This window comes from Neodiprion fabricii, chromosome 2 (genome assembly GCF_021155785.1).
Source record: "Neodiprion fabricii isolate iyNeoFabr1 chromosome 2, iyNeoFabr1.1, whole genome shotgun sequence".
Taxonomy (NCBI): domain Eukaryota; kingdom Metazoa; phylum Arthropoda; class Insecta; order Hymenoptera; family Diprionidae; genus Neodiprion; species Neodiprion fabricii.
Genome location: NC_060240.1, coordinates 2,440,660 through 2,467,500, shown reverse-complemented (window position 1 = coordinate 2,467,500; position 26,841 = coordinate 2,440,660). Strand labels below are relative to the sequence as shown.

The following is a 26,841-nucleotide window of genomic DNA, read 5'->3' as shown; positions in this document are numbered from 1 at the left end:
ATGTATTATTATTATTATTGTTGTTGTTGTTGTTGTTGTTGCGTAGAAAGATATTTTACACTTCTGATAACGAGTACGAAATTAAGAACATGAGCAGAAAATACACACTGAGATAAATTTCATTTGTTACGGTAACTGGAAAAATTCAGTAAAACAGGTATCGTTGCAAAAAAACTGTTTGAATATTGTTGGAATGCAAAAATGAGAAGATTTGAAAATCTGAGACATCGAAATTCCGTATTATCGAAGATTTTTAGTGTTCCATGAATTTCTGGATCGATGAAATTACGCCAGTTTGATCTTTCTTTGTTTTGGATTTTCGGTATTTCCATGTTTGGGAATCTTGGTGATTCTGATTTTTTACACCCACACGTCGAGTAAATTTCAATCTATCGAAACTTTACTTTTCGTAAAACTTGAATTTTCGGAATCGTGGGTTTCGCAACTTTGAACCGTCGGTTTTCCGATCATTCGAAACTTTGTTGTTTCTCGAAAGTTTGATTCCTTCGCTTCGAGCTTAAGCGAACCAAATAATTCGGAGTTGGGCGCTTTCGGAACATTTCAAATTCGGAACTTCAAACCTCGCCCCGCGATCGCGCAAGAATAACAATAAATAAAGACACTGCGACTAAATTTGAGCAAAATTAAGTGTACTCAACAAAATTCCATCAACAAACGTATCGGATATTGCGATATAGTCAGAAATTCGTCTACCAACAACTCTGAATATATTTAAACAATACTCGAACCGTTTCAAACGAAGACGATCACGTTACGCTCGTTTTCCTTTAAGGGGGTATTCTAGTGTAGAAATTTGAAAAAATAGATTTTTTTTTTTATATATTTTCAAAGCTTAACCTTTCAAGAATGTGTCCTTAAAAGGACAAGTCAAAATTTCAATTATTTTCAGAGATATAGGTATTTTAGTGACACGTCTTCAATACTGGCTCGGCTGGAACGAATTTTACTCGAAACTTTAAACGCGTTTTTCTCAAAACTACATTTTTCAAAACGGTTGACATGATTTCTCAAGTTCTATTAAACCGATTTACTTGAAATTTGGTGAGAATCTTCTCAATACATGTCTCTATCGCACGAACTATTATTATAACGAAATAATAATTTTTACTATTTTTAAAAAATTCAGAAACGTCCAAAAAAGTTAAAAAAAATGTATTATTTTTTCGGACAGCCGTAATTTGGCAAAAAAAAATTTTTTTCGACTTTTTTTTAGTTAGTACGATAGCTGCATTTATGTAGATTATAATCTTTTTTTTTTCTGATTTTGAAAATGCTTGCAATCGTGACAACATTGGCGCGCCATTTTTTTTGTACCCCCCACTTCAACAACTCATAGCACTTTCAATTTTGTATTTTTTGACTTGTTTTTTTTTTTTTTTGTAATCGTGAAATAATAATAAACGCCTGATAAAAAAATGGATGGTAAAAATATTTTTTGTTTTTTGTTTATAGCACTTCAAAAAACACCTCAAATTCATGCCTCTACACTAGAATACCCCCTTAAAATGCCTACTTTGCACGAAAATCGACTTCCCTGTAACCTGCGGATCCTGATTTTCAACTCCTCCTCAATTATACATATAATATTCCCACGCACAAGGGTGGGAACAACGGAGGGCCGTATTTGCCTCGAGGACTGGATACGAAAGCAGCTTTACAGTAGCTTCCGCAAGCTGGTGCACAGACGCGTTTTATCTTCGCCCACTTCTCAGCCTCCGGCGCGTCTGTTTACCTTCGCTTTAAACTTCGTTCGCAGGATGCCCAGAGCCTGCTTTTCCTTCCCGCCCGTATCCGCGATTCCTGCACGATTCGAGGATTACAAATTACGTATTAATATCCAACCCTCGGCTTTGTAACCGCGAACTTCTGTAATTATACCGATAAAACTGCACTAATCGCAATCGCAGGGTTATTTACACTGATTTATACCGGAAAGAATTATTCCAATTGAAATTTCTGAAAATTGTTCTCGGTTTGTTATTTATACGTGTAACAAATTTTCGTAATTTCGGTTTGAGCGATCTCTCGGTACGCTGGAAAAACTTTGCGTTAATCGATGGACGCGTTGAAATACAGAAAGCAAAAAACAACAATTCGTTATCGGTTAGTTAAGCTTGAAATTAATTTTCTTGACACTGAAAACTGTTGAATCACGAATTTAATTTACGCGATGAAAATTTAAAATGTTTACATATTTACTCAACATCTTCTCCGAGTTTGAAAAATCGACGTAAAGATTCTCGGCGATGACCGAAACGGTTTGAACGAGCTTAAAAAGCGACAAGTCCAGCAAAAGGCGACGCGAAACGCGAATGAAGTGAAATTACAGCCGTACATTACAGGAGCGTAGGTTGAACAATGTGAAGCATAAATCCAGCAGTGACTGGTATAAATATTAACAAGATGCCGTTTGCCGAGGGGTCAGTTTATCGCTGCAAATACGGTACAACAAAGTTATTCCACATATCTCGTCTGAAGTATACGCGTACGATTGTAAAAGATTACAGAGGTCCGTACGTGAGACGTGTTCGGATGTTGAGAAAAATTTCCCGACAAATTGAGATAGACTAAATGAGAAGCCGAATAAATACAATCACGTCACGTCGCGCCGCAAGACGAGAGCTAAAAGTACAAAAATAACAATTTTCTTTTTTTTAAATTACAAGCAAATTAGAAAGGATTGTACATTGTAAAGTGAAAGAAACGAGCATTGCTGCCCCGGCGTCTATTATTAGCCTCGGATTCTGACCTGCGTGGGGTGCAGAGAAGGAAAACTGTATATATGTATAAGTTTTTTTTTTTTTTCATGTATATGCACAGCGACGTGCAGCATGCGCGTGCATAATGATAAACTCCGTGGGTCTTATAAATAATACGCCCGGGAGGGAAAGAAAGAAGAGTTATATTTACGGTCTGTAATTCATGAGCAACGACAACACAGTACGAGGATGCGAGAGCTTTTTCGAATGGAAATGAATTTTAGAAATCTATTTCGCGATTAAATTTTTCAACAGACAAAAAGAAAAAATTAATTCAGAAATAATTTTTTCTATTTTTTCGATTAAACGGAACGATTAATACTAAAATAATGTAGATATAGGACGTTTTTTTGTGATTCTACGCGTTGCAGATACTTATGCATGTCGGATGAAAGACGTTGGATGTATGTAGGTACACTTGGGGACAATGAATCTGAGACGGGTAATTTTTTACACTAGACAGTTACGTTGGCAATACTGAGAAACCTACAGCGCCACAGTCGGCCGAGTTAGAAACTAACTCAATCTCAATATACGTAACGTAACCCGTGACCGTCGAATCTAACCTTAGGATAATGACTTGTTGGATTGACATGTATTCTTTTCTATTCACGTTTATTGAGATTGAGTTTGTTTCGGGCTCGGCCGACTGTGGCGCTGTAGGTTTATCTGTGTTGCCAACGTAACTGTCTAGTGTAAAAAATTAACCGTCTCCGATGCAATCTCCCCAAATGTACGTGAAATAATGCGAAATATGATTTCTTTTTCAAATACAAAGATCCTAAATCGCAACGAAATTTATAATATGCTCGAGAGATAAGTCGCAAAAGAAAAGTTTTCGAGTTTCATAATTTATAGACCATCGTTCTCGTTCACCCGCAGTAATAATGAAGCTCCGCTCGAGTCTGTTGGTGATCAGCGCCGCGGCGCTTATGGCGATTGCCGTCGCGACGCCTGTTCAGGATCAGCCGGAAAACAATGGACTTTGGGACGACGATATGCACGACGAACTTCTCGTTAGAGTTTCACGGGGCGCCAAGGATCGCGGTACGTGAATAATAATTATACCTCGTTGTACCGTGAGCTTTTCTTGAAAGGTCCTGCTCGACGGTTGCAACTCGTCTAGTTCATCAGCGTAGCCAACTTCGTGAAAATGTTACCAGGATCGCGGCTGCGCCACAAGTCCGTCCTTCTTGACCCTCCGTCGGTAACTCAGGCCTTTTTCTATCTTTCTAAACAGCAACTATTTTGTTTGTTTTTTTCGATTCAAGTTGGATTTAACAAACTCAAGGAGTTGTGGTGAATTTATTCCGAATTTTCAAATAACGATCACACCGAAAAAATATTATACATATATCCACCTTGCCGACGGAGTCGGCAGAAACTCCACCTTACCGACGCAGTTAATAAAAACTTCACCTCGACGGAAGGTTAATACGCGAGAGGTTAAGGTTGACTATCAATTGTCAATCGGTCGATCCTAGGGAATTTTTTCTTCTCAGCACGGATGTCAGCCAATCAAAATTGAGCAAGTTAAAGCGTCCTTTCAAGAAAAACTCTCCTACGGTACCATCGATTCAACAGGCAGTCAGACTATTTTATTTTAAACTTTTTGACACTATCATTATATAATGTATATCGTTCCTACCGACCGGCAGTTTCCGCCGGCACAGCATCCTGCAGATACGAGAAAAGCGACTGGTCGGCTTGCGACATTAAAACGAACACGCGGAGTCGAACTTTGACCCTAAAGAAGGGCGACCCAAAGACGTGCGAGAAGACCAAGAAGCTCGACAAGAAGTGCAAGAAAGGTAGAGATTTTTTAACATCGGTAAAACATGAGACCTACTTTTTTCTCTCCGCTATTTCTTTTTACCAATTACAAAAAAAAAATCTCTAAATCATAATCAGACACGCGATTAACGATGATAACAGAGTTTTTCGTTTTATGATTATATGCGTGGCGCTGAGCACAGAGTGTCGCTACGAAAAGGGAACATGGAGCGATTGCGTCGATCAGCAGATGAACCGGATAGACAATCTGAAACCGGACAGCGATCGTTCGTGCGAAAAAACGCGACGTCGCACAAAGAGATGCAAGCCGGAAACCAACGCGAAGAAGACTCCGAAAAGTAAGTTTCGATCTTATCGTTATTACTGTCACCTCGATTTGTTACATGCATCGCATACCCTTAAAATTTTTCACCAAAAATATAATTATATTCGCATTTGTCCGCGCGAGTTCGCGGTTTATCGAAAATAATATCTCAACATGTACACATAATTCTCGAATATGATAATGTGAAATTGTTGATAAATACAACGGGTGTTGTTTCTCGTTCCAGGCGACCGGTCAAACAAGAAATCTGGTAAACAGTAAATTATCGCCCCCCTGCATAAAAATCATCAGCACTCATCGATTATAATAATTGTATAATACCGCGTATGTGTATACAACGCCGCATATCATCCGATTATACGGCAATTATATAAAGAAATTCTTAAGTTTCGGGGTATAAATAAGTCACCCCAATTCGTTTTATCGTGACTAATTTTCTTTGTGTTTCTTTCTTTTCTCTTATTATCATTAATATACTTGTTAACTTTTTTCTTTACAACTTTTTTTTAATCACCAACGTTAATCATTCTTCAATTAAGACTCGCTTATATACTGTACGATAACAATGGAACCGAAAAAAAAAAAAAAAAAAAAAAGAACAAATTGATGACGTAATTTCTCTTTAATGTTAAATTATGATTACTGTTATTGTACCCGTATAAAAAATGTGTATATTATATACATATAAATATCCATCTGTGAATTTTTACCACACCATATATTACGAATAAATAACATCCACAAAAATTCTACACCAGTCGTCAAAGTCGACCGCGAGAATTACCTTTCCAAAATTTATTAACTCCTATCGTTAATTCATCGAAATATATAAATATATCGACGTACATATATTCGTATAATATACACATATTACATACATACATATATATATATATATATACACCCGCCTATCAGACGTCCGAACGTGAATTATTCAGCGTTGCGTGCAGAGATAAGGAAAAACGTGGGTTGTAATTTTGACGTTGAACTATGTTGAAAAATACGCGGTAAAAACGGATTCTACAATCAAAAAGGAAAAGGACAAAAAACAAAAATAACGAAACGAAAGGTATATAAGTGAGTCGTAATATGTGACACGTTGTTCTAGGATATATGCTATATATATATAAAGATATATATTTCAAAAATATATACAACATATATATATATACATATATATATTATTGAGAAATGAATCAATTATTTAGTTGATATATACATTATATATGGATATCTTAACATTGCTATATACGTATATATATATTATATTAATTGTAATAACACTTATCATTATCATTGATATTATGTATAAATAATATAAAATTAGTTATTGTATTATTATCATTATTATTATTATTATTATTATTACTATCATTATCATTTCCGGTCTGTGCAAGTTCGCAGATTAATATAATGTACGTAATTGATTCGTCGAAATTTATGAAAGTAAGGGTCAAAGGATAGAAAAATAATAATTGCTTCCAATTTACGTGGCCAAACGATCATCGTTATTACAAAAATTCTATTACGCATTTACACGACATCATTCGTATTTGTACAATACTATAATAGTCTCGTAATTATTGGTCGTATGAGTTTCATCACTACTACTATTATTATTATTATTATTATCATCATTATTATCATTATTATTATATGCTGTTACGATTGTTTGAAAAAAATTTTTTTTTTATCATCATTACAGTCATCATGTGCTATATAGGATATTAATCGTTGAAGTTTATAATCAAGTTTTGGCCAGATATTATTACCATTATTACTATTACTATTATTATTATTATACCTAAATGTAATAACAATAGGATTTAGAGAGTAAAAGAATAATTTTAGAGTATCGAACATACGTACACGAATAGTGACTGGAGTCTTTGGCCTGTTGTTGCTTAACAATTAACCATCCATCTGTCGAATAATCGATGCTATACATACATATACGTGAATATAATTAATGATGATATTTATATGTATATATGTATACATATGGAAAAGTGACACGTATCAAGGCAACAAAAAAAAAAAAAATATATTATATCAATTATATTTATGATAATAATATGATATAAATTCTTTCGTCTTTATTTCGTCTTTCCTTCATTTCGTATTTTCGGTTTAGTATTGATTTTTCATTATCTTCGTTCGGCTCCCGTTAATTTCAATTCGTCGACGCATTGCAGCGGAGTACCAAACACGCATTTAAAATTAGTTGATAAGTAGTTGTTATTTGTGTATAAAACGTGAAAACCGCGATGGATCGATAAATCGAAGTGTGGAAATTCAGGAATATGCCAAACATTCGGCAATCGAGATTCAAAGAGACTCGCATTACGTTTTGCGTCGTAGTTAGGAACATCGAAATCTTCGACACGAAAGTACGTATGCTTTTGAAATTTAATCCCTTTGAAATATTTTTTCTTGGATTCGATAAAATTTACAATATTTTTACGTTCGGAATCCCGATAATTTTTATTTACGGTTTTTTTTTTTTTACATTTTTTACAACCACTCGACGAGTAAACTACGCTGTCCGAGTATATTTCAACATTCGGAAATTTCACTCCGTCGAAACTTTATTTATCGGAACTTTGCGCTTTTCGTAACTTGGAAGTTTCGGAATCTTGAATTTCTCAACTTTGAGCCGTCGGTTTTCCGACCATTCGAAACTTTGTTGTCTCTTCAAAGTTTCGTATTCCTTCACTTCAACTTTCGCCCTGAAATAATTCGGAATCAGTCGCCATTCGGAACTTGTCAAATTCGGAACTTGAACGTTAACATTTCCAACGAATATGCGTTTCTTTTTTTTTATTTACTTATTTATTTTTTTTTCACCCTCAATTCATTCTCGAAGTCGGCGAAACGTATACAATAAACTCCTTATACGTCGAATGAAATAAAATTAATGAGAATCTGTCTACAAATCGCGATATATGTGAGAGAGACATTCGAACAGACTCGCGTCTCAGAATTTCATCGAAGCCTATCAACGCTAATTACCGCAATTCTAATGAATAAAAATTAAGGGTGAAATTTAAAATGAGATCTGTAATCGTTTCCAACGAACCGCGAGATTAATAATTATAACGTACCGTTAAATTTTACTATAATTTATACGCAGAAATTGTCTGTAATTATACATTATATACACACACACACACGATCTTTCGTTATATAACGATTGTCGCATATTCTTGACGCGAGGCAATCAGTGAACGGGAAAACGAAAAGTAAACTTGTCGGAAATACACGTTCGTGGGTATGGAAAAATTTCACGAACCGATCGAGATCGTGCAATATCGGCAATTAGAAAATAACTGACAGACGGACATAAACGCAGGCCATTGCAATGGATCAGTCTAACGATCACGAAGTGCACCCGCTCTAATACCATATCATCAAATAATATACCTATAATACACATATGATTATCTATACACTGTTTAATAAACGATAGGACGAATTCTCCGTTGGTATAATAGAATTTAAGGTTATCACCGCGCTTGTAACTCTGCAGTTATTACATCATTATTATTATTGTTATTATAGTTATTGTTGTTGTTATTATTATTATTATTATTATAATTATATAGTATCTACCTTATACATACCATATACATATATATTATATATTATGATACGCAACGAGTGCGCGAAAAAGGAATATGAAAAAGATTAAAAACACGTATTGAGGGGTGAAAAAAAAAAGAAACAAAAATTAAACAACCAAAAAATTAATACATACTGTTTTTAAACGCAAAAGGCAAAAAATAAGATAAGTAAATGAAAATCTCGATGTGTTATTGCTGCGTTGTAACGTAGCGTGAATCATATGTATTATCATTATTATTATTATTATTATTGTTGTTGTTGTTGTTGTTGTTATTATTATTACCGAATCGTCGAAGTTATTAAATCGTGACGATTTGTAATATTATATGTATACATAATGCGTCTGTAACGATTAGACTTCTTTCTGAATTATACGCAGATTGCATTGAAAAGAAAAAGAAAATTCAAATGAAACAATGAAAGAAAGAAACGTTTTTTTTTTTTTTTTAAAAAAAACACCAGTTCTGATTGTGCACTTCGATTTAATCCTCCGATTATAGGTACAATGTACAATTAATAATATAACACATCATGATGATTACTATTTCATTTCTTTCGTTCGTATTATTATTATTATTATTATTGTTATTATTATTATTATTATAGGGAATATATTTTGTCGCATTGTATACATCTATATAATTTAATATCCAGATGTGTATAATGCGTAGTGGTAATGTGTTCTATATAACATTCATACATACACACGTATACGTACATATATAATAATAATAATAATAATAATATTAGCATTATTATTATTATTATTATTATTGTACTGTACACCTAACGCGACACGCAACGAAAATTTTAAAATATACGAATAATATATCATTTTTCAATCGAGCGGGAATGATTTTTCGCCTGAAAATTTTCATCATTCAATATATTTACCTTTCATTTTTGCTTTTTCATCGAATTAAATTTTTTCGCAAGATTAGTATATATGATTGAAAAAAAAAAAAAAAAAAAAAAACAAAACAAACTGGAAAATGTTACATAGTTCGCAGTTTGTCATTACAATATATAGAATATAGTTATACATTTCGTATTTTCACGTTAAGCTCTCGCTCGGCCAGTTAATTAAAATGTCGAGCTATCGATGTATATTATATTAAATTAATAATGTTATTATCATTGAAGAAGAATGAAAATGTTTAGAATAAGGAAGAGAAATAATTTTATGCGTGAACGCGATGATTTTTATCACACTGGTACGGTTTTAAAACTCTGGCAAAATGTCTGTGTCTATAAATAAGAGTTCAATGGATAACGAAGAGGAGAGAAAAAAAAAAACAAAAATAGAAGGAAGGAAAAAAAATGGAAGAAATTTAAAGCTGGAAATAGAATAATTAAATTTTATCGATATTACATTAAATACAGATAATAATTTACGTTTTAAGGGATGACGTATAACTGTAATCGTTATCATGATTATTATTACTATCACGACACCTGTACATCAATAAAAATCCAATATTGTCAATAAAAGTCAAAAAGAAGAAAAGAAGAAAATAAAAGGGGAAAAAAAAAAACACTGTATGAGTAACGCGAGTGGTTTTTTTTTCTTTTTTTTTAATTTTTTTACTTCTCAAGTCAATTCTTTCCCTCCGTTTCCTCTGTCTAATATTAATTTTCTTTCTTTTCTCCGTTGCTGTCATACCGTACACGTCGCCGACAAAATATATCGCTCGTGTCACCAGGAAAATGAAATTCACCGAGAATCGGTAGATACGATGAGGTAATGCTTTTCAAGCAAAGAATGATAAAAAAAAAATAATCGATTACTTCAAACCCGATTGATCGACCGACTCGATCATTTTTCCTCGTAATCGGTTTTTGTCTTTTACTCCCATAAACGATGCAATGAAACATCAATTACTATCATCGTCTTACTAATAAGAGAATATTTTTACCTGAATTTGAAAAATATTTTCATTGACATTATAAATTATCAATCAACTTTTCCACCATTAAGAACACGTACAGAAATCTATAAAATTTTGATTTCAAACGTAAAGTCTCAAAAAAATACGAAATAATCGATTAATCTAAAAATATTGTTAGTGGCCATCGCTATATATTGCTCTATATCAAGCCGTAGATCAAAGTTTTAGTTCTTCATTTAATTTTTTGTAATTTAATGAACAATTTTTACAAAGAGGGGTTTCGGAAGAATTTTTCAAATCGATAATAATCAGCAATTGATGGTCGTTATGTTTTATTGAAAAAATTCTAAAATGCATTTGTGACAAATATATATATATATAGCGTGTATGTATAACTACTGTGCTGCATACTATTCATGCGTATAATCGATAGGCGTACATGTACTATATATATATATAATATTCAATACATGGCGTTAAAACTAACGATGTATAAATATAAAAACTATTGGACGGATTGCGAATCATCGATATGTCGATAAGTCTGTTCAAGTTGTTGACATTCTGATAAATTTGTCTATAGCTGCTATATCGAATCATATTTAGTTATGACAAATAAAGCGTCAAACTAGAAAAAAAAATAAAAAATTGCATTTGGGTATGTTCGACTAATTTATCAGAGTATCCCCGCAAGAGATTCTTATAATATGTATAATACCATTTATGTTCTTATTGTAATTAGATTGGAATGATTACTCAGGTATGCGGTATAAATTCCAGGTCGATTTGTAGCCTGCATCGTAGATTATAAAGACGTGGAATATCGTTTTGGTTTTATAAAAATGAAGAAGAAAACGATAAGGTAATGAATCCACAGTCGCGCGAAAAAATACATACATAATGATAGATTCAATTTAATTATTACATTCAATGTTTATGTTCAACGATTCCAAAGCGATTTCCATTTCATTACTCGAGGTAATTTATTTTCCCGTAATCGAAAACGATTGCTGTATTCTTTGCAGACTTTTGTTTTTACATGATTATATTTATGGCGCCTGCAAATAGCAGCTTCCTTTTTTTCGCATTATTCTATCCCCAAAAAGAGTCGTCGAAAAGGGACGTTGTTAAATAGATCGAAGGAGACGGGATATCGATACAACTGACCGGAATGAAAATTGCGTACGTCGAAATGATAATTTAAAATCAAAACGTTAACATCATCTCGTGGTTTTGATGTTTTTGGACGGAATAAAGTTTTATAAGTTCTAGAAAACGCGAGTACGTTATAATTTTTCTGGCAACATGAAAAATGTGAGCTTTCATTGATATGACGGCAGTTGATTTTGATTAGTTTCGAAGTATATAATAATGTAATTCTATGTATAAAACAATAATATATTTAGTAAATATTGAAATAAATTTTTTTTTATAATCTTCCCATTAAAAGCGTGCGTAAAATAAAGCTGCGATGAAGTTGGACCGATAGAAACGGGGGAAAAAAAAATTACAATAAAGCAGCAAAATACTGATACTACGCCATCGAGATTGATATTTCTCGAGAATAAGACTTGGCCTCCCACTCCTGATCGGAAGGCAGAGGCACGTGTCTGGCATTGAACAAGCGAGGACCGTACTTCAAGATTATCATTATTACGCCCACGACGAACATTGTCAGGCAGGCAGTAGCTGGCCAAAATACGTGAAGAGACATTGTCTGGCGAATAAGCTCAGCTGCGATCGAGTCTCGATTGTTTTTGGAACGCAACGAAGGTCAGAGTTGGATTTTTATATCTCGCTTTCCCTTTTCTGCAGTCCCATGTATTCCTGCGACTGCGGTATCACCTGGATGTCAGGCTCCCGATGGTGATACTGAACAATCTGTTCCTGGTGCCGCGTGTAAGTCGTCAGTCCAGTTTCCAGCTCCGTAAGATCCAGCGGTGGATTTTTGTGCGGCGTATTCGTCCAGATAGACTGTACCCAGCGATTTCCTGTAAGGATCAATGAATGATTTCATAAATTATCCCTTTCATCGCTAAATTCAATAGAGAAATTCTCGTGTAATCGTATAGTTAGATGATTGGTTTTACGTTGAGATTGAAATCTGTAATTACATTGTATACGAATGGAAAAGATTATTCGAAGCAATAGATTAATTCTTCTCTGCTTACCGGTGTGACGATTTTGCCAGTAGCTTCGCCACGGGGAACACCAACAGAATATGAAATTCAGTGTAAATAGGACAGCACCGATAACCGAGCAAATAGTAATGGCGATGTAGAACGGGGTAAAATCGCCGTACTGGTGCTTAGTGAAAAACGGATTATCCAGGTACGCCTTCCGATCTTCTAGAATTGACATTTTACAAATTTACTACTCACTTACTTCTCACTTACTTCTGAAAAAGAGAGAAAAATGGGACTAACTTCAGTACAACAAACATATCACCCAAATCATCGAATTCCTTCGTTAATCGATATAGAAGAAACGCGAATATTCATTTTTCGAAAGAGAATGTAACACAACAACAACAACGTGAATGTAAATCGGTGCCTATTTCGATACGGAATGTTGAACCAATCTTGGTCAATTTATATGATGAACGCGCAGAGGCGTGGCACACAAGCGTTGACAATCAACGGAACGAAAAATGCTGAGCGATGCCGTTTCGGTTTCTAATTACGATTTGGTGGGCCTAACGAACCGATTTCGCCGATAGAACGAAGCGTGAAAGAGCACAGAAGCAAGAAAGGATTTCAGCATGTTTTCAACCGCGGTTGAAGTGATTTTTCATTGTTTGTTCAAAAGGCGAAAGGGTAAAGCCTGCAGGCGCAGGTTGCCGACAAACGGATTACAGTTAGACATACATATAACTATATGATATAGTAACGGACACGCGTAGTGAATTAGAATTTCGAAAATAGTAACCGTAGCAACGAGAAGGCATTGTGACAAAGAGGAAAGGGTTTTCATTCTATTTTCAATGTCCAACTTACCAAATATCAACAATACTAGCAAGCGCACACGTTTCACCTCACGATTCGACGTTGTTTTTGGACCGTCTCTGTTGCATCGAGTCGCAGGTGGTTCACGCCTCGCGTGTATCCCACACTTGAGCAAATTCTACGCAACGACGCGACGCTTCGAAATGTTTTGATGTGTGAGTCGGTGACTCCTGCGCTTGGGTGGGGCGAAAGTTCTCTCATCGCTACGAGTATACCCATGTGTAATATAGTATACCTTCTTTTCAGGTCGCGTGAAAGGGATTCAAAAAGAAGGGAGTAGGAGTCGAAACATAGATGTGTAGGAATATGGGCGGGAAGACGGCTCTGAAAGTGTCCTATAACTAGAAAGAGTGAGAGAACGAAAGCCGTCTACCTCTCTCTCTCTCTCTTTCCCTAACCGCACATGCGCAGTCGTCCACCTTCAAAGATGGGCAAGAGAAGTGCGAATCAAACGACCAGACTCTTGTAGAATCATGCATATTTTATTCATCTAAACTATTTTCCAAGCGAAATCCTATGAACTTTTGCATGTAAACAAGCTGTAAAATTAACCTGCTCCTGTCACGCACCGTCTCAGATGATTGTTATCGTAGTGCGCATGGCTAGTAGAGAGAGAAAGATAGTCACCTTTCATGTTCTTTCTCTTTCTAGTGGGGAGACACTTCCACTCGTACGAGGGCCTACAGCTACCCTACTCTGTTGTTATATCTCTATGGCCGAAACTCTATTACCATTAACGTGCGCCGCAAAATTCCATGACCACTGAACTAAACCGTGTATGGTACACGAAGAAGATGAAAAGTTGATTCATTCATCGGTACAAATAAATATACGCTTCTGCAAATTCTTCACGCAACACAGAAAATTCTGGATTTTTTTCACGTGGCAGAGATACGCCTACGCAGTTGCGCAAAGGCAAAATGCATTGATTGGCGTTTGCAGGGTTGCCTACCTCCCAGGCTTAAACGGAATTCCGAAGGATGCGTGATTAAAGAAAGGTACACAGAAGACTTGAGAACGGATAAAACGGTTGTAAAGGTTTATCATGCTGTTGCAGATTTTCTTGACGAGACGATGCACATATTTTCTAGAGAAACATCAGTAGAGGTATAATTTATCAACTGACAATCGAAGCCGGCGTTCTTGAGGTACTCGACGCGACCCCAATTCAGTAAGGCCTTCACCTTCCTACCGATAGATTCACGTTTTTGAAGTGGGCTAACCGAATCCGAACTGAAAACGCCAGAAAAATTGTTGTGTGAATTGAAAATGAGGATTTGGCTTTTTGGGGTACTCGTTGAGTGAATATAACAAGGAATTTACCCATTCTGATCGCCTACGCTCCCATTATCGTTCTCTGTACTTTTGGCACTCCTACTTTTTCCCGAGCCGCATGTTGCCCAGCTAGCTATACTGCAGAGTATCGAAAACTCCGATGGCCTAAAGCCACATGTTTTCTCCAAGTAATCTTTACCCACATATGGCGTATATTCGCATCTGTGATGACAGCAGAACGCGACCACCATACCGGCCACATAGAATTCAGCTTCGCCACGCATCGCTTGAACTAAACAGCGCATTGTCAAATCTGAAAAGTAACTGTTCAGTATCGAGTATCGTGTGGCATTATTCAATAACTAGGGTATTCTCATCGGTATAATAAATGGATAAGCATACCGGTGGCAGCTCCGCAGAGGTGCTTGGCTATACCAACTTTGTTTTTGAAGTGCTCTATTTCCTTGACAGAGTTCAAGGCAAGATCTGCAATGTCTGCTCTGACACGTATAATATCTAGAGAGATTGTCTCGTTCTTTAATTTGTTGTCGCTTTTGTGTCTATGGCTGGAACGATCGACTAACATGACGGCGGAACTTTTTTGCTCCTTAATTGCTTGTGCTAGCCAGTACGTTAGTTTGCCTAAAACCACAACTTGTCAGAATAAATGACGTCACTATGAAAATAAGGGAATATCCGCTTCACCTTTTCCTGCTCCAAATTCGATGAAACATGTATTGTCGCGAACCAGATCAGCTCTTTGCAGATGAGCGATTAAAGAAGCATTCTGAAGCAGATGTTTTCTAACATCTTTGCCATAGGTATCATTGCTCAATTCATCTTTGAGGACCGAATGAGCGAGTATTATTTCTGGAACGTGCGGTATAGATTCTGAAAATAAGGTAGCAATCTCAGGAATAATGTAAGAAAGTCACCATGAAATTACGGACTCTGTATATGGAGCAAGGATATTAACCAACCAACCATAAGCAACATCGATTTTTTGCAAAACTCTATCCAAGGTGGAATTGTCGAGTTGCGATAGTGGAACGTGAGGCAAGGACTCGATACTAGTTTCCCCGCAATTAATGCCTTTGACGATGTAGTCAGGCTGCGCATCCCTCAGCTGTTTGACGTTGCAAACTTTAAGATGCTTGACAAGTTTGGTTGCATAACAAGTGCTGGAAAGATTCTATAAATTTTATGTGAAGTTGGTATAAAGTACGGTGCGAAACAAAACTGAACAATTTAGGATTACAATTACGTACTGAGTCGGATCCAACGGACACGCTACCCTCTTACGACTCGCTTTGACATCTTCGGTACCAATGCGTGATTCCGAGGGAGATTCAAGCTCCTGCGGAAGATGCTCGCCACAATAATTGCTGCCTTGTTTGACGGTCATTCTGCAGTAGCGTTTTTTTCGTTTCACGAAATACCGACAGGTCGACAAACTCGGGCTCGACATATTTGCGGCGCTTTATAACCTATTATTATTATTAATAATTTCTTTTTTGAGGTTAGGTCGGTAAAACAGGGATCTAAATTGTTCACCGAGGGTTCGACGACGGCAGTTTAAATTGAAAATGTCAGATGCCGTCTCTGGGAAAAAGACTGTTCTCAACCTTGAGGAAGAAACATAATAGCAGAGGTGCTTGAAGAAGCCATTGAACAAAAGGAAGAGGGTCCTAAGAGGTGTCAGGAGTGGATTTAGAAGATTGCAAAGCTTATTGCGGCGGTTATATTCGCGCTACTCTATCCATTCCGACTATACGAGGATTCGGCGCGCCGGTCGATTCGCACCTTCGAAAACCTCGATCAGTCTACAAATGTTCGGTCCGTCTGGGCATCACTGCTGCTACGTAAACTCGAGATCGTGACACGTTCACGCGGCGTCGGATGTTTAAAGGTTGAGAACCCTATATTTTTATTACTAATATAATTTTTCAAATTTGTTCATTTTCACGCTGGTTCGAATTTTCAAATTTACCATGTCCCCGAGGCTCGCCTTATCGAATCATTTTCGCTAAAAACATGCCAGACTTTTGTGACATTTTCCTTGTTTCGTACACCGTCGAAATATCGCATCCTATTGTTGGCAAAGGTAATACCTGTTCTTTTGAGGAATATCCAAACTTTTGTCGTATCGACAGTTAGCGATAACGCTTCATTCAGACTATTACTGACGCAGCATGACTAAATTCTTCTAGGTGAATTCGTGAACCGAGAACCCGTCAGAATCAAGGATTTCCAAATAAATTCATCACCTGTCAACGGTGTTCATAAGTTCAACGTTGACGCTGAGACATGAATGGACCATTCAACATTCACTAGCTGAATCAGCGACAACGGAAGAGTAGGAGGTGAATTTACATTTGGAGACAAGTTTGGTATGGAAAAGAAAAGGATGAAGTACTCACGACGATCGGTGGATTTTGTTTGCAGAACCACCGCGCTGGTTGCATAGTTCCAAGCTGGCAAAGACGATGAATTCAAACTACTTTGACTTGCCGCTTAATCTGGACAGAGTGTGCAGAGTATGTCTTTCGGAAAGTACAAACTTGTCGCCACTATTTTGCACCGATCCTGAAGCGACTGAACTTTCTGGTCTCTATCAGAAAATAGAAGTTTGTGGCTCGATAGAAGTCCGGGAGGAAGATGGGCTGCCTTCGCTGATCTGCGACGTCTGTATCTACAAGGCGACTGTAGCGCATGAATTTCGACAACAATGTCAGAACTCGGACGCTCGATTGAGATTGTATTACAATAAGCCGGCAAAGTCCAACGTCACGGTTGGTACATAATTCCACGATTTTTCTTAATCAGAGATGGAAGATAGAGGAGTAACGATTGATATAATGTTTCTGGTGTTTGTTAGTAATTGCAGGTTTTCCATTTTTTTAGAATTCGAGCACACAAACTGATCCACAAACGCGAATTATTCTTACAACAAAGACTACGAGTTCTCTAGGGAACTACTCTGTGAAACAAGAAATGCAGACAGCAGGTTCGCAGAACTTTTCAACGTCAGGCGAGCCGTTTCCTTCAACCGAGTCATGCGGAGCTGAAAACAAAATGCGGGAAGAGATAGTGGAGGAGAGTAAAGTTTTTAATATATGCAACATCGAATTTGATGGAAACAAGGGTGATGAGAAAAACGAGATGTTGGAAGATGACACTCGTCACTCTCCATTTCCGCAAACAGATTTAGAGGACCCTGGAGATCTGGGGACCGAGCCATCGCTGGAGAGAATAGAGGAGCAAAAACATGTAACAGAGTTGCCTGACGTCAAACAAGATGAACCTAAGAGTACAGAATTGTTGGAAGACGATTATCTTGTTGAAAGTTTGTTGAATGATAACACAGAAGGAGAAGATGTGCCGCTCATACAAAGGGCGCAAAGTAGAAAGGTGAAATCGTTGCCTACCAAGAGTTACAGCGACGACGAATGTAACGACGATTATTACAACGAGGCAAACAGCGACAGCCAAGACTCTGATTCGATGAAATTTAAATGTAAAGTGTGCGCAAAGAGATACGCGACGCAGAAAGGCCTGAAAAAACATTCCCTTGTTCACGAAAAGCAACATAAATGCGACATATGCTTCAAAATGTTTTACAAGCTGGAAAATATGGAAAAACACAAAACAATACACGCCTCCAAGCCACACGCGTGTCAACTGTGTCACGCCTCATTTTCAAAGTCACAGAGCTTGGTCCGCCACTTGAAATCCCACACGGAAAAAGTAAACGACATTATAAAACAAATCAAGAGCGATGATCCAACTGAGGAAAAAGAGCCGACAAACGAGTTTGAAATCGACAATGATACCGACGATGCGAGTGAAACTAACGACGAACCCGACGAATTTGAAAATGCTCCAGAGTTATATAAATGTCAAGCTTGCAGCCAGTACTGTTCGTCGTTGAAAAATTTAAAGAGACACAGCCTTGTTCACGGAGAAAAGAAATATTCTTGTACCGTTTGTAAAAAGTGGTTTTTCCGACCTGACTCATTGAAAAAACATGCGGAAAAACACGGTCACGGACTGCTGGATAATCTAATGTATGATAACAAATTGTTCGATTCAGACGACGAACCAATTCCTAAAAGAAAAAGGAAACCGGCCACCGATAACGGTGAGAGCACAAGAAAAGAGGGAAGCGAGGAAGATGGCGGAGGAGAATACAAGTGTCAACATTGTGACAAGATCATGGCAACAAAAAAAGGCCTCAGACGTCACGTGTCGATGCATAAGCCAAAAGCTGAGCCGGCGACGTGCGAGATTTGTGAAAAAGTTTGCGCTAGTCAAGCCAGGCTGGCTCTTCATCAAAAAACGCATAATAAACCCAAGGAAAAAGTACCGCGAGAATATCTCTGCCATATCTGCAGCAAAGTATACCCGAGCAATTCGTCGTTAACTTATCACGTGAGAACGCACACGGGAGTAAAGCCACACGTTTGCAAAATATGCAACAGCGGTTTCACAACCACGACCAGTCTGGCAAATCATCTTCGGATTCACACAGGTGACAAACCGTTTGTGTGTCATGTTTGCAGTGCCGCGTTTGCCGTCAGCTCGGCATTCAGAAGACATTTGACTCGCCACACTGGTGAGGCAAATTATTTGTGCAAAACGTGTGGTAAAGCGTTCAAGAGACTTAGCACACTGAAGGAGCACACTTATACTCATTCCGGGGAAAAACCGTACATATGTAAAACCTGCGGGGCAGCCTACAGTCACAGTGGGAGTTTGTTCGCGCACCAAAAACGTTGTCGTGCTCAATATGGAGAAATTGGGGTCCTCGAGGACCATCATCACACGGTCGCGCACCATATTCACGTCAATAATGTTCAATCTGCTGTTCGATCGCTTGCTGTTATTGGCCAGATGTTCTAAAAGGTCTTATCGCAACTTACAGAGATGAACTCGTCGATTGTTTTTTTTTCCTCTTTTTTATCTCTCGGCATTGATGTCTCAAAATCGTTGTACATTATGGAATGGTTATGAAATCTGGGAAATCTGAAAATCTCAAACAATTTCTATTGAGTGAAGTTTTTTTTGCCTGCCAATCTTATTATTTGTTGTTTTTTTTTTTTTTTTTTTTTTCCCCTAGCGATGAGCGCATTTCGAGTGAGAGAGGGCGCAAAATCTTTTTTTCCAGTCCTGAAGAACATTGAAAATTCAGAGAAGATCTCTCGGATCTCTCAGTTTTTACGGCCAACCGAATACCAGCACTTGTGATAAATTGTCATATCCACGCTTATTGGCATAACTTCTTACCGAAACTGGTAAGACAATTTCTATTGTCAATCGTACATTGTGTGTGCGTTCTCATTTTAGTTAACAGGAAAGGGTTAATTATACAACATTTTACTAATATTTCGCAACAAATGATGTAACGGATACCAAATTGTATGAAACAACGTCTAAGCCACGACTCAAATTTCTTTTGATTATACAATTCTGAATATTTTTGTAACTTTGAGAAAGCTAAAATCGACTTGGGAAATGTAATATCATTCCAATGAGGGATAAAATTCTGATCGAATAGATTATAAATATATTCGAAGATATAAATATTTTTTGTGTTAATCATAGGTTCTTTTTTTTTTTTTGAGAAACCGAAATTTTGCACGAAGTAAGCACAAACCCGAGGAGTTGACCAGCCTTTAAATCTAGGCGAGTTCGCGTGAAATCTTTTGAAAATTTTGCAATCCTGAAATTTGTAGTGTACCTACACATAAATTTATTGATGAGTGGTTAGCCCCTTGGCGCAAAGAAATTATTACCTCTTATTCGCAAATCTCAAGGAAGATCTAGCTTCTACCGTTTAATAATCAATAATAATCTTGAACGGTGTCAGCGGCTCGATACTTTGAATTTTAACCCTTTCCTTTCAGAGCATTTCACAATTGGGTAGCGTAACAAGTGCATAACATTTTGTCTTATGGCGATTTTGCCAAAAAATTACGTCAAAGTATATTTATTGAAGGAGAAAAAAAAAATAAAATAAAAAATATCGCAATCCAAGTGTGAATTTCCTCGGATATCACGTTATAGTTTGTAAGTAAGAAATGGTAATGAAGCGAACTTACAAATGTCTTGATAAGTTGTTAGAATAATGATAATAATAATATTCGTAATACAAAATTGCATAATATTTCTCTACCAGTTATTATGTAAAATATACGCATTAATCATTAAGCATTACACCCAGGATAGAATTGTATATAAATATCTTTATATTTCATTTACCGCTAAGAGACTATTAGGAAAGACTTTCCGAAAGCAAGGCGTTACACAAGATCATATACCTAGATTAGATAAGCAGCTGTATATTAATTATTATTAATCTATAGTAGGCTGTGTACGTTTTCATTTGATATGCGATCAATATATCATGTTATATGTGCGGTCATTGAATGCATGAGAACGAATGTGTTGGGTGAATTTGTAACGCTCTTTAAAGTTGCTACGAATATGAAAATTGTGTGAAAAAAAATATCACTCAGCATCCGTATTATATGATGTACAATAATTCCGTGTTGTTATTGTATGCGATTTTTATAAACATGCTTCAATAATACCGCTGTATAATTATTTTGTTCGTCCTTCTACTCATAAACAACGGAATGAAAAAATTTTCTTACAGATTTAATAATTTCAGCCGATTTTTTCGCGAAAAATACAAGAATCAAATTTTCGTGTATTTAGTGCTGAAATTTGAGTGACAACATGGAAAATCCGTAGCGTTCATTTCCGATGGACAGCAAAATACGTGTAGGAACAGCAATTTCAAAGGCATGCGACTCACTCGTTCCGCCTTCTCCGCTTTCTCACGCCTGAAAAACCAGCCCATATTCCAGATCTTTGATAAATCACCTCCGCTGAAATGGAAGTATAAAAATGACGCCTTGAAATTAAGTCCGTTGAATAGCAACCTGTGTTTTACATCTCTATGTGTGCTTTGCGTGTAGGAAAGACGCGAATCCGCTTATCTGTAGGCAACTGAAGCTACATTCACAACACGGTTGCCTACAAACAGGTGGATATAAAATTCGCCGTTTTTTTTTTTTGTAGCAATATTTTACCGGTCGAAAACCGGCGTTAAAAGTTAAAACGATTCCAGAAACGTCTTAATTTTCTTACCTTAACGCTGTATCGCAAGGAGTTTCATATCTCTTGCAAACGCGGATATTTTCATCACATTTGAACAACTTGATCGATCCAGGGGACGATCGCGCGGCTAATAAACACTGACACAATTACAAAGATCCTTGCTGCACTTTATTACGTTCGAAAAATGGCAAACGCACACTTCACACGCGATTATTCGCAACGACTGTTTGACCGAACTTTTTGAACGAAACATTTGAATGTCGGCCCATAACGGATCTCTCAATTGTTTTAACGTGACGTCACGGATCCCGCCGAAACTTGATCAAAAATCGTACCATCAACGCCATCTTCATTATGTTGAAAAATATGCGTCGATATTTCATAAATCATTTTCTTTTTAGCTTTGCGAAACTTACTTAAATAAAGAACAGACCTATTCCTGCGTGATCATTTAATATACAGATACAGAAGAGAAAAATTGTACTCGGATGTTTTATGCGATATTCTCTTCCTTACTGGTTATGGTATCGAAAAAATTAATACTTTTACTCACAACAGTGATCAAGATGACTACGAAATTTTTTCGCACAAATCAATAGGATTAGCTTTTACTGAATATTTCCATGATAGGGATATAAATGATGTGGCAATTCTTACGCGAATATACGTCGACCGAACTAGTCGAAATGAACTGAAAATTTTAGCTTGCCGCGAAACATCCAGCGATGATCATCATCAGTCTAGCCATTATCGAAATGAATATGATAATATGTACGCGTTGATAATCCACTTAGAATGTATCGATGAATATAAATACATCACTCAAGTCAAACTCTGGAACATCCAACTCGACTGCGTGGAACGCGAGAGAAAACAAAAGCAACCTACCTCAAGTGACGATCGCACTTTTCGATTGGTCGTTTTATCGATACCTTAGAAATAATTTATAACAGAATGAAATTTCCTTGAATGTTTTGGGCTTATCAATAGTAAATTTTGATCAAGAGATCGTTCAGCCAGGAAAATCGGTCATGTCTCTACGATTTGTGATCATTTTTAGTTTTTGCGAGTCCTAAAATCGTCGCAACGAACTTCGCGTCGTTGACTGAAGAATATATCGCGTTCTCGTGAAACAAGTGACGATTTGAACTGACGATTTTCCGCCAGTTGCATTAAGAATGGTTAATAAAACAATCAGTAGGTAGCGACACATGAAGGGACAAATTTAAAATATCGGAAGCATTTATTTACCAACTGCTCGCGCCACTTTTTTGAACAATAAATAAATGTTCCACCGAAAGATGGCGCTCTAGTAAAAACAACTAAATAGCGACGCAACTTTCAAAATATTATTCGAACGTTTCATGTCCGTGGTTTCATATTAACGATTTTTTAATCAATCATTTCTCGTTGCCGGCACGTCGTAATGGAATTACTGGTGTATGCCAGCGCTAGATAGTAATGCTGAGAATTATTTCACCTCTTGCAGCCAACAGATGAGGTATGCTTCACTCTGATTTTCTTGGCTTAAGCGCGAAGACGGCTGTTTCGCCCTCCTATTGATCACGTACATGTGAACAATTACGCGTAAATTTTTTATCTCATAGGTGAGTGGACATACAAATCAATGGGAATAGTTGTATATCCTGACTTTCCGGCGTCGCGTCGATCAGGTCACCTTCAATTACCTCTGATACACGTGGCATTATCAGGTCATTGACAGCAGACCGCACTGTCTTTATCCAGGAAAGTTTTCTTTTTCATGTTTACATTACATGTAGACGATAACAGACGCCTGTTATCTTGACACAGTGGGTATTGAGTACCGCTGATGACGCTTGTAACCTCAATTAGTCCGGGCTTCAGCTGGTAACAGCAACCGAGTGCAGGAAAGAGGCGTCTCCTCTGCCTCAAAACTCAAAGTGCTACAGTGGCATAGTTTGAAAATACAGTATATGATTACTGCTACACCAATTTTTACTACATCAATTTGATAATAATGATTTTACGCGGCTTATTACTACTGTGCTATTGTGCAACAAGCTATTCCTATCAAGCCGACAACTACGTCGTAATGATGAACAATGACGATGTCGAACAATGGAACAAAGAAACTTCGCAAAAGGAGATGAATGGATTCCTTGAAGATGAGCCTCGAGACAAACCATATCAAGCAACCTGGGACAGTCTGGATAGACGACCGATACCAGACTGGTATGAAGATGGGAAGATTGGTGTTTTTATTCACTGGGGTGTTTTTAGTGTACCTAGTTTTGGATCTGAATGGTTTTGGAAGAATTGGAAATGTAAATTATATTAATTAACTTATTACACATTCCGAGTTACTTAACGTTTAATCCCTAAGTTTTTTTAGTCCCCCCTTCCTCTCAGCTTCTAAAACCACCATTCTGTTTCACAGCTGAATCTGGTAAAAAGTATCAGGACTTCATGAAAGCGCACTATGCACCTGACTTCAGTTATCAAGAATTTGCTCGTGACTTCACTGCAGAATTTTTCAACGCTACACAATGGAGTGAACTATTCAAGGCAGCTGGAGCTAGGTATGTCGTACTGACGAGTAAACATCACGAAGGCTTCACCTTGTGGCCATCAAAGTACTCCTTCAGTTGGAACTCTGTTGATGTTGGACCACATAAGGATCTCGTAGGTTGTAGATGTTTTCTTCTCTTATATATTTGATGTTGCAATTATTGATCCGTATTTTAAATATATGTATATATCTGGGCATGAAAAAGTCATATACAATCCATTTGAATGAAAAATATAGTATCTAAATCTTCTGTCTTAATTTTTGATAAAACGTTGTCAAGGTTTATATTTATACACAATGTGTACAATTTCCTCCTGGTTTTAAATCATATTTCAAATTTGTAGGTGATCTTGCACAGGCTGTAAGACAAAATACAGACCTGAAATTTGGTCTGTATCATTCAATGTACGAGTGGTTCAATCCCATGTACTTGAATGACAAGAATAACAACTTTGAAACAGATACCTTCGTTACTCAAAAGATATACCCTGAGCTTCTCGAACTTGTCAATAATTATCATCCAGAGGTAATCTGGTCTGACGGTGACTGGGACGCCTCGGACACATATTGGAAATCTAAGGAATTTTTAGCCTGGTTGTATAACGATAGTCCTGTCAAAGATACAGTTGTAGTTAACGATCGATGGGGATCTAACATTCCGTGCCATCACGGTGGCTACTACACCTGTACAGATCGTTATAACCCAGGTAATTGCAATTGTGATTTCCAATTTTTACACATTCATCAAAATTCAGAACTCCGTGATCTTACTTTCAGGTGTGCTCCAGCCACACAAGTGGGAAAATTGCATGACTATTGACAGGAATTCTTGGGGATTTCGAAGGAACGCTGTTCTGGCTGATTACCTTTCACTGAAGGAGTTAGTACACGAACTGGTAGTAACTGTAAGCTGTGGCGGAAATCTGCTTATGAATGTCGGACCGACTAAAGATGGCATTATCGCACCCATTTTTGAGGAAAGGCTTCGTGGTCTAGGTATTAGTTCGTTCTACACATATAACCAATTACCATATTCTTCAATATCTTCATATTTAACAATCTTTGCCTTTTTTCCCCCGTTACGTGGCGATCGATTTATTTATTGCGTAGGTGCTTGGCTGGCAGTAAATGGAGAAGCGATTTATGGCAGCAGACCATGGAGCGTGCAAAATGATACGACGACCGGAGATGTGTGGTATACACAAAGTGCGAATAAGCAAAACCTTTATGCCACCCTTCTGAGCTGGCCCAAGTACGACACTTTATGTTTGGGTGCAAAGGAAATACCTGACAATCCTCAAATATTGCTACTTTCTGATAGTGTGAAACTGAAGGTACCGTACATGTTTCTCGAATTATTTCCGATGGATAAGGTAAAATTGTCCAACTAGGTCGGAGTATGGCCTATTTATTATTAAATTTTTCTCTCTCGTTTTGCAGTGGAAAAAAGTTGGTGAAACTATTTGCATAAGTTTACCTGCAGACGCCAACAAAGGAGAACCAGCATGGACACTTCGTTTTCAAAAAAAAGAATAAACCCGAAGTGAATTAAAATATATAGCTATTTTATATTTACAGTGATGTATTTTGAGTATTAACTGTGATTAATTATATTTTTCCTACAATATTTAAAAAAAATTACGAATAAACTGCGTAAAATTGAATCGCATGTTTGGTCATTATTTTCATTTGCCATTTCAATTACTGATGAAAAAATGATTTCTAACATTTGAAAATATCGGATTTGCCCAAAAGATGAATTTAGTGATGAAAGGGCGTATAATTCTTTTTTTCGCGGCATTAGTTAAAAAAAACACTCAAAACGCGCATCCACATTTGAATTAGCCGAAAAAATAAATAAAGGTAAAAAGCCTTGTGTTTAGTGGATCCGCGCTTTCAGCAACGAAATGTGTTTTTATTCATCACATTTATAAATGGTTATAAAGTTTCATTCTATACTTTTGCATTTTTATTTGGAAACGACACAAGAACCATCGAAATATGAGAATTTATTGATTTCGGGCAGAATTAAAAAATGTTATACATTCTGTAACGTGGCATTTTTGATGCCCGTAACAAGGGGCTCCTTGAACCCTGGGCGGAACCAAAATTTAGGAATTTCCGAAATTGAATCGCGAAGTTTTTGCAAAAGAGCGCCAGGACTAGAGTCACGCTTCCGAAACTACAAGAGGGGACCCCTTAGCGAATAGCGTAAGATATTTCAGGTTTTTTTTGTTCATCGCGGAAATCCAAGGTGGACGCGATTCCCGCTGGCGGCCGGCGCGCCGCAGCCTCTCCCCTTTCACCCCGCCAACAATTGACCGGCGAACTTGCGACGGACCGACTAGTAGGGATGGGCGATATGCATCGATGTTTCAACTATCGATTGTTTTCGGGGGAAACATCGATATTTTTAGTCGATGGTTTTTCTAGGTCAAAATATCGATAGTCGATGGAATAATTTGAACTATCG

The 26,841-nt window shown here is 37.1% G+C and overlaps 6 protein-coding genes and 2 long non-coding RNA genes across 12 annotated transcripts in view; 4 read left to right on the top strand and 4 right to left on the bottom strand.

Moving 5' to 3' along the window:
- LOC124176454 overlaps positions 1-5,580 on the top strand; it is an 8,248-nt gene extending 2,668 nt beyond the window's left edge. Inside the window, exons 2-5 of one of the 2 annotated variants that reach the window (XM_046557784.1) lie at positions 3,663-3,827; positions 4,439-4,591; positions 4,739-4,912; positions 5,126-5,580. In XM_046557784.1, coding sequence (XP_046413740.1) covers positions 3,668-3,827; positions 4,439-4,591; positions 4,739-4,912; positions 5,126-5,160 — 522 coding nt within the window. In that variant the 5' untranslated portion in view covers positions 3,663-3,667 and the 3' untranslated portion in view covers positions 5,161-5,580. The remainder of the gene's footprint in view (positions 1-3,662; positions 3,828-4,438; positions 4,592-4,738; positions 4,913-5,125) is intronic. The other variant, XM_046557785.1, reaches the window with a different exon arrangement.
- On the top strand, positions 4-6,671 carry LOC124176458. The gene is made up of 3 exons (XR_006869382.1): positions 4-22; positions 250-256; positions 6,227-6,671. It is a non-coding gene; the product is annotated as an uncharacterized LOC124176458 (long non-coding RNA).
- Positions 6,672-6,678: 7 nt separating this feature from the next.
- LOC124176459 lies at positions 6,679-23,992 on the bottom strand. The gene is made up of 3 exons (XR_006869383.1): positions 23,842-23,992; positions 17,431-17,437; positions 6,679-6,786 (listed from the first exon to the last, which is right to left on the bottom strand). It is a non-coding gene; the product is annotated as an uncharacterized LOC124176459 (long non-coding RNA).
- On the bottom strand, positions 10,728-12,126 carry LOC124176456. The gene has a single exon (XM_046557787.1). The coding sequence runs from the start codon at positions 12,124-12,126 to the stop codon at positions 11,947-11,949; it is 180 nt and encodes a 59-aa protein (XP_046413743.1). The 3' UTR covers positions 10,728-11,946.
- LOC124176455 lies at positions 12,201-13,523 on the bottom strand. The gene is made up of 3 exons (XM_046557786.1): positions 13,409-13,523; positions 12,584-12,799; positions 12,201-12,403 (listed from the first exon to the last, which is right to left on the bottom strand). The coding sequence occupies exons 2-3, from the start codon at positions 12,771-12,773 to the stop codon at positions 12,201-12,203; spliced, it is 393 nt and encodes a 130-aa protein (XP_046413742.1). The 5' UTR covers positions 12,774-12,799; positions 13,409-13,523.
- On the bottom strand, positions 14,434-16,201 carry LOC124176451 (tRNA:m(4)X modification enzyme TRM13 homolog). The gene is made up of 6 exons (XM_046557774.1): positions 15,961-16,201; positions 15,677-15,873; positions 15,398-15,583; positions 15,095-15,334; positions 14,741-15,005; positions 14,434-14,650 (listed from the first exon to the last, which is right to left on the bottom strand). Exons 1-6 carry the CDS (start codon positions 16,158-16,160, stop codon positions 14,461-14,463), a joined length of 1,278 nt encoding a protein of 425 aa, XP_046413730.1. The 5' UTR covers positions 16,161-16,201; the 3' UTR covers positions 14,434-14,460.
- LOC124176448 (zinc finger protein 345-like) lies at positions 16,371-21,275 on the top strand. Of its 3 annotated transcripts, none has more exons than XM_046557767.1 (4): positions 16,371-16,601; positions 16,903-17,048; positions 17,138-17,484; positions 17,597-21,275. In XM_046557767.1, exons 3-4 carry the CDS (start codon positions 17,179-17,181, stop codon positions 19,592-19,594), a joined length of 2,304 nt encoding a protein of 767 aa, XP_046413723.1. In that variant the 5' UTR covers positions 16,371-16,601; positions 16,903-17,048; positions 17,138-17,178; the 3' UTR covers positions 19,595-21,275. The 3 variants fall into 3 exon arrangements, with proteins under 3 accessions (XP_046413723.1, XP_046413721.1, XP_046413722.1); XM_046557765.1 differs by having other exon boundaries at positions 16,903-17,055; XM_046557766.1 differs by lacking the exon at positions 16,371-16,601 and adding an exon at positions 16,639-16,796 and having other exon boundaries at positions 16,903-17,055.
- On the top strand, positions 23,151-26,032 carry LOC124176449 (alpha-L-fucosidase). Of its 2 annotated transcripts, XM_046557768.1 has the most exons (7): positions 23,151-23,318; positions 23,425-24,123; positions 24,237-24,485; positions 24,713-25,075; positions 25,146-25,364; positions 25,479-25,702; positions 25,809-26,032. In XM_046557768.1, exons 2-7 carry the CDS (start codon positions 23,817-23,819, stop codon positions 25,902-25,904), a joined length of 1,458 nt encoding a protein of 485 aa, XP_046413724.1. In that variant the 5' UTR covers positions 23,151-23,318; positions 23,425-23,816; the 3' UTR covers positions 25,905-26,032. The 2 variants fall into 2 exon arrangements, with proteins under 2 accessions (XP_046413724.1, XP_046413725.1); XM_046557769.1 differs by lacking the exon at positions 23,151-23,318 and having other exon boundaries at positions 23,906-24,031.
- Positions 26,033-26,841: the final 809 nt, after the last annotated feature.

Bases quoted from the DNA above. Each gene is read 5' to 3' on its own strand.
- LOC124176455 (XM_046557786.1), bottom strand. From the start codon at position 12,773: ATGTCAATTCTAGAAGATCGGAAGGCGTACCTGGATAATCCGTTTTTC. The intron at 12,404-12,583 runs GTAAGCAGAGAA...TGATCCTTACAG, and splicing joins CTGGCAAAATCGTCACACCG to GAAATCGCTGGGTACAGTCT.
- LOC124176456 (XM_046557787.1), bottom strand. From the start codon at position 12,126: ATGTCTCTTCACGTATTTTGGCCAGCTACTGCCTGCCTGACAATGTTC.
- LOC124176451 (XM_046557774.1), bottom strand. From the start codon at position 16,160: ATGTCGAGCCCGAGTTTGTCGACCTGTCGGTATTTCGTGAAACGAAAA. The intron at 15,874-15,960 runs GTACGTAATTGT...GAATCTTTCCAG, and splicing joins TGTCCGTTGGATCCGACTCA to CACTTGTTATGCAACCAAAC. The intron at 15,584-15,676 runs GTTGGTTGGTTA...CCTTATTTTCAG, and splicing joins AAAAATCGATGTTGCTTATG to AATCTATACCGCACGTTCCA.
- LOC124176449 (XM_046557768.1), top strand. From the start codon at position 23,817: ATGATTTTACGCGGCTTATTACTACTGTGCTATTGTGCAACAAGCTAT. The intron at 24,124-24,236 runs GTAAATTATATT...TCTGTTTCACAG, and splicing joins GTTTTGGAAGAATTGGAAAT to CTGAATCTGGTAAAAAGTAT. The intron at 25,703-25,808 runs GTACCGTACATG...CTCGTTTTGCAG, and splicing joins CTGATAGTGTGAAACTGAAG to TGGAAAAAAGTTGGTGAAAC.
- LOC124176448 (XM_046557767.1), top strand. From the start codon at position 17,179: ATGAATTCAAACTACTTTGACTTGCCGCTTAATCTGGACAGAGTGTGC. The intron at 17,485-17,596 runs GTTGGTACATAA...CCATTTTTTTAG, and splicing joins CGGCAAAGTCCAACGTCACG to AATTCGAGCACACAAACTGA.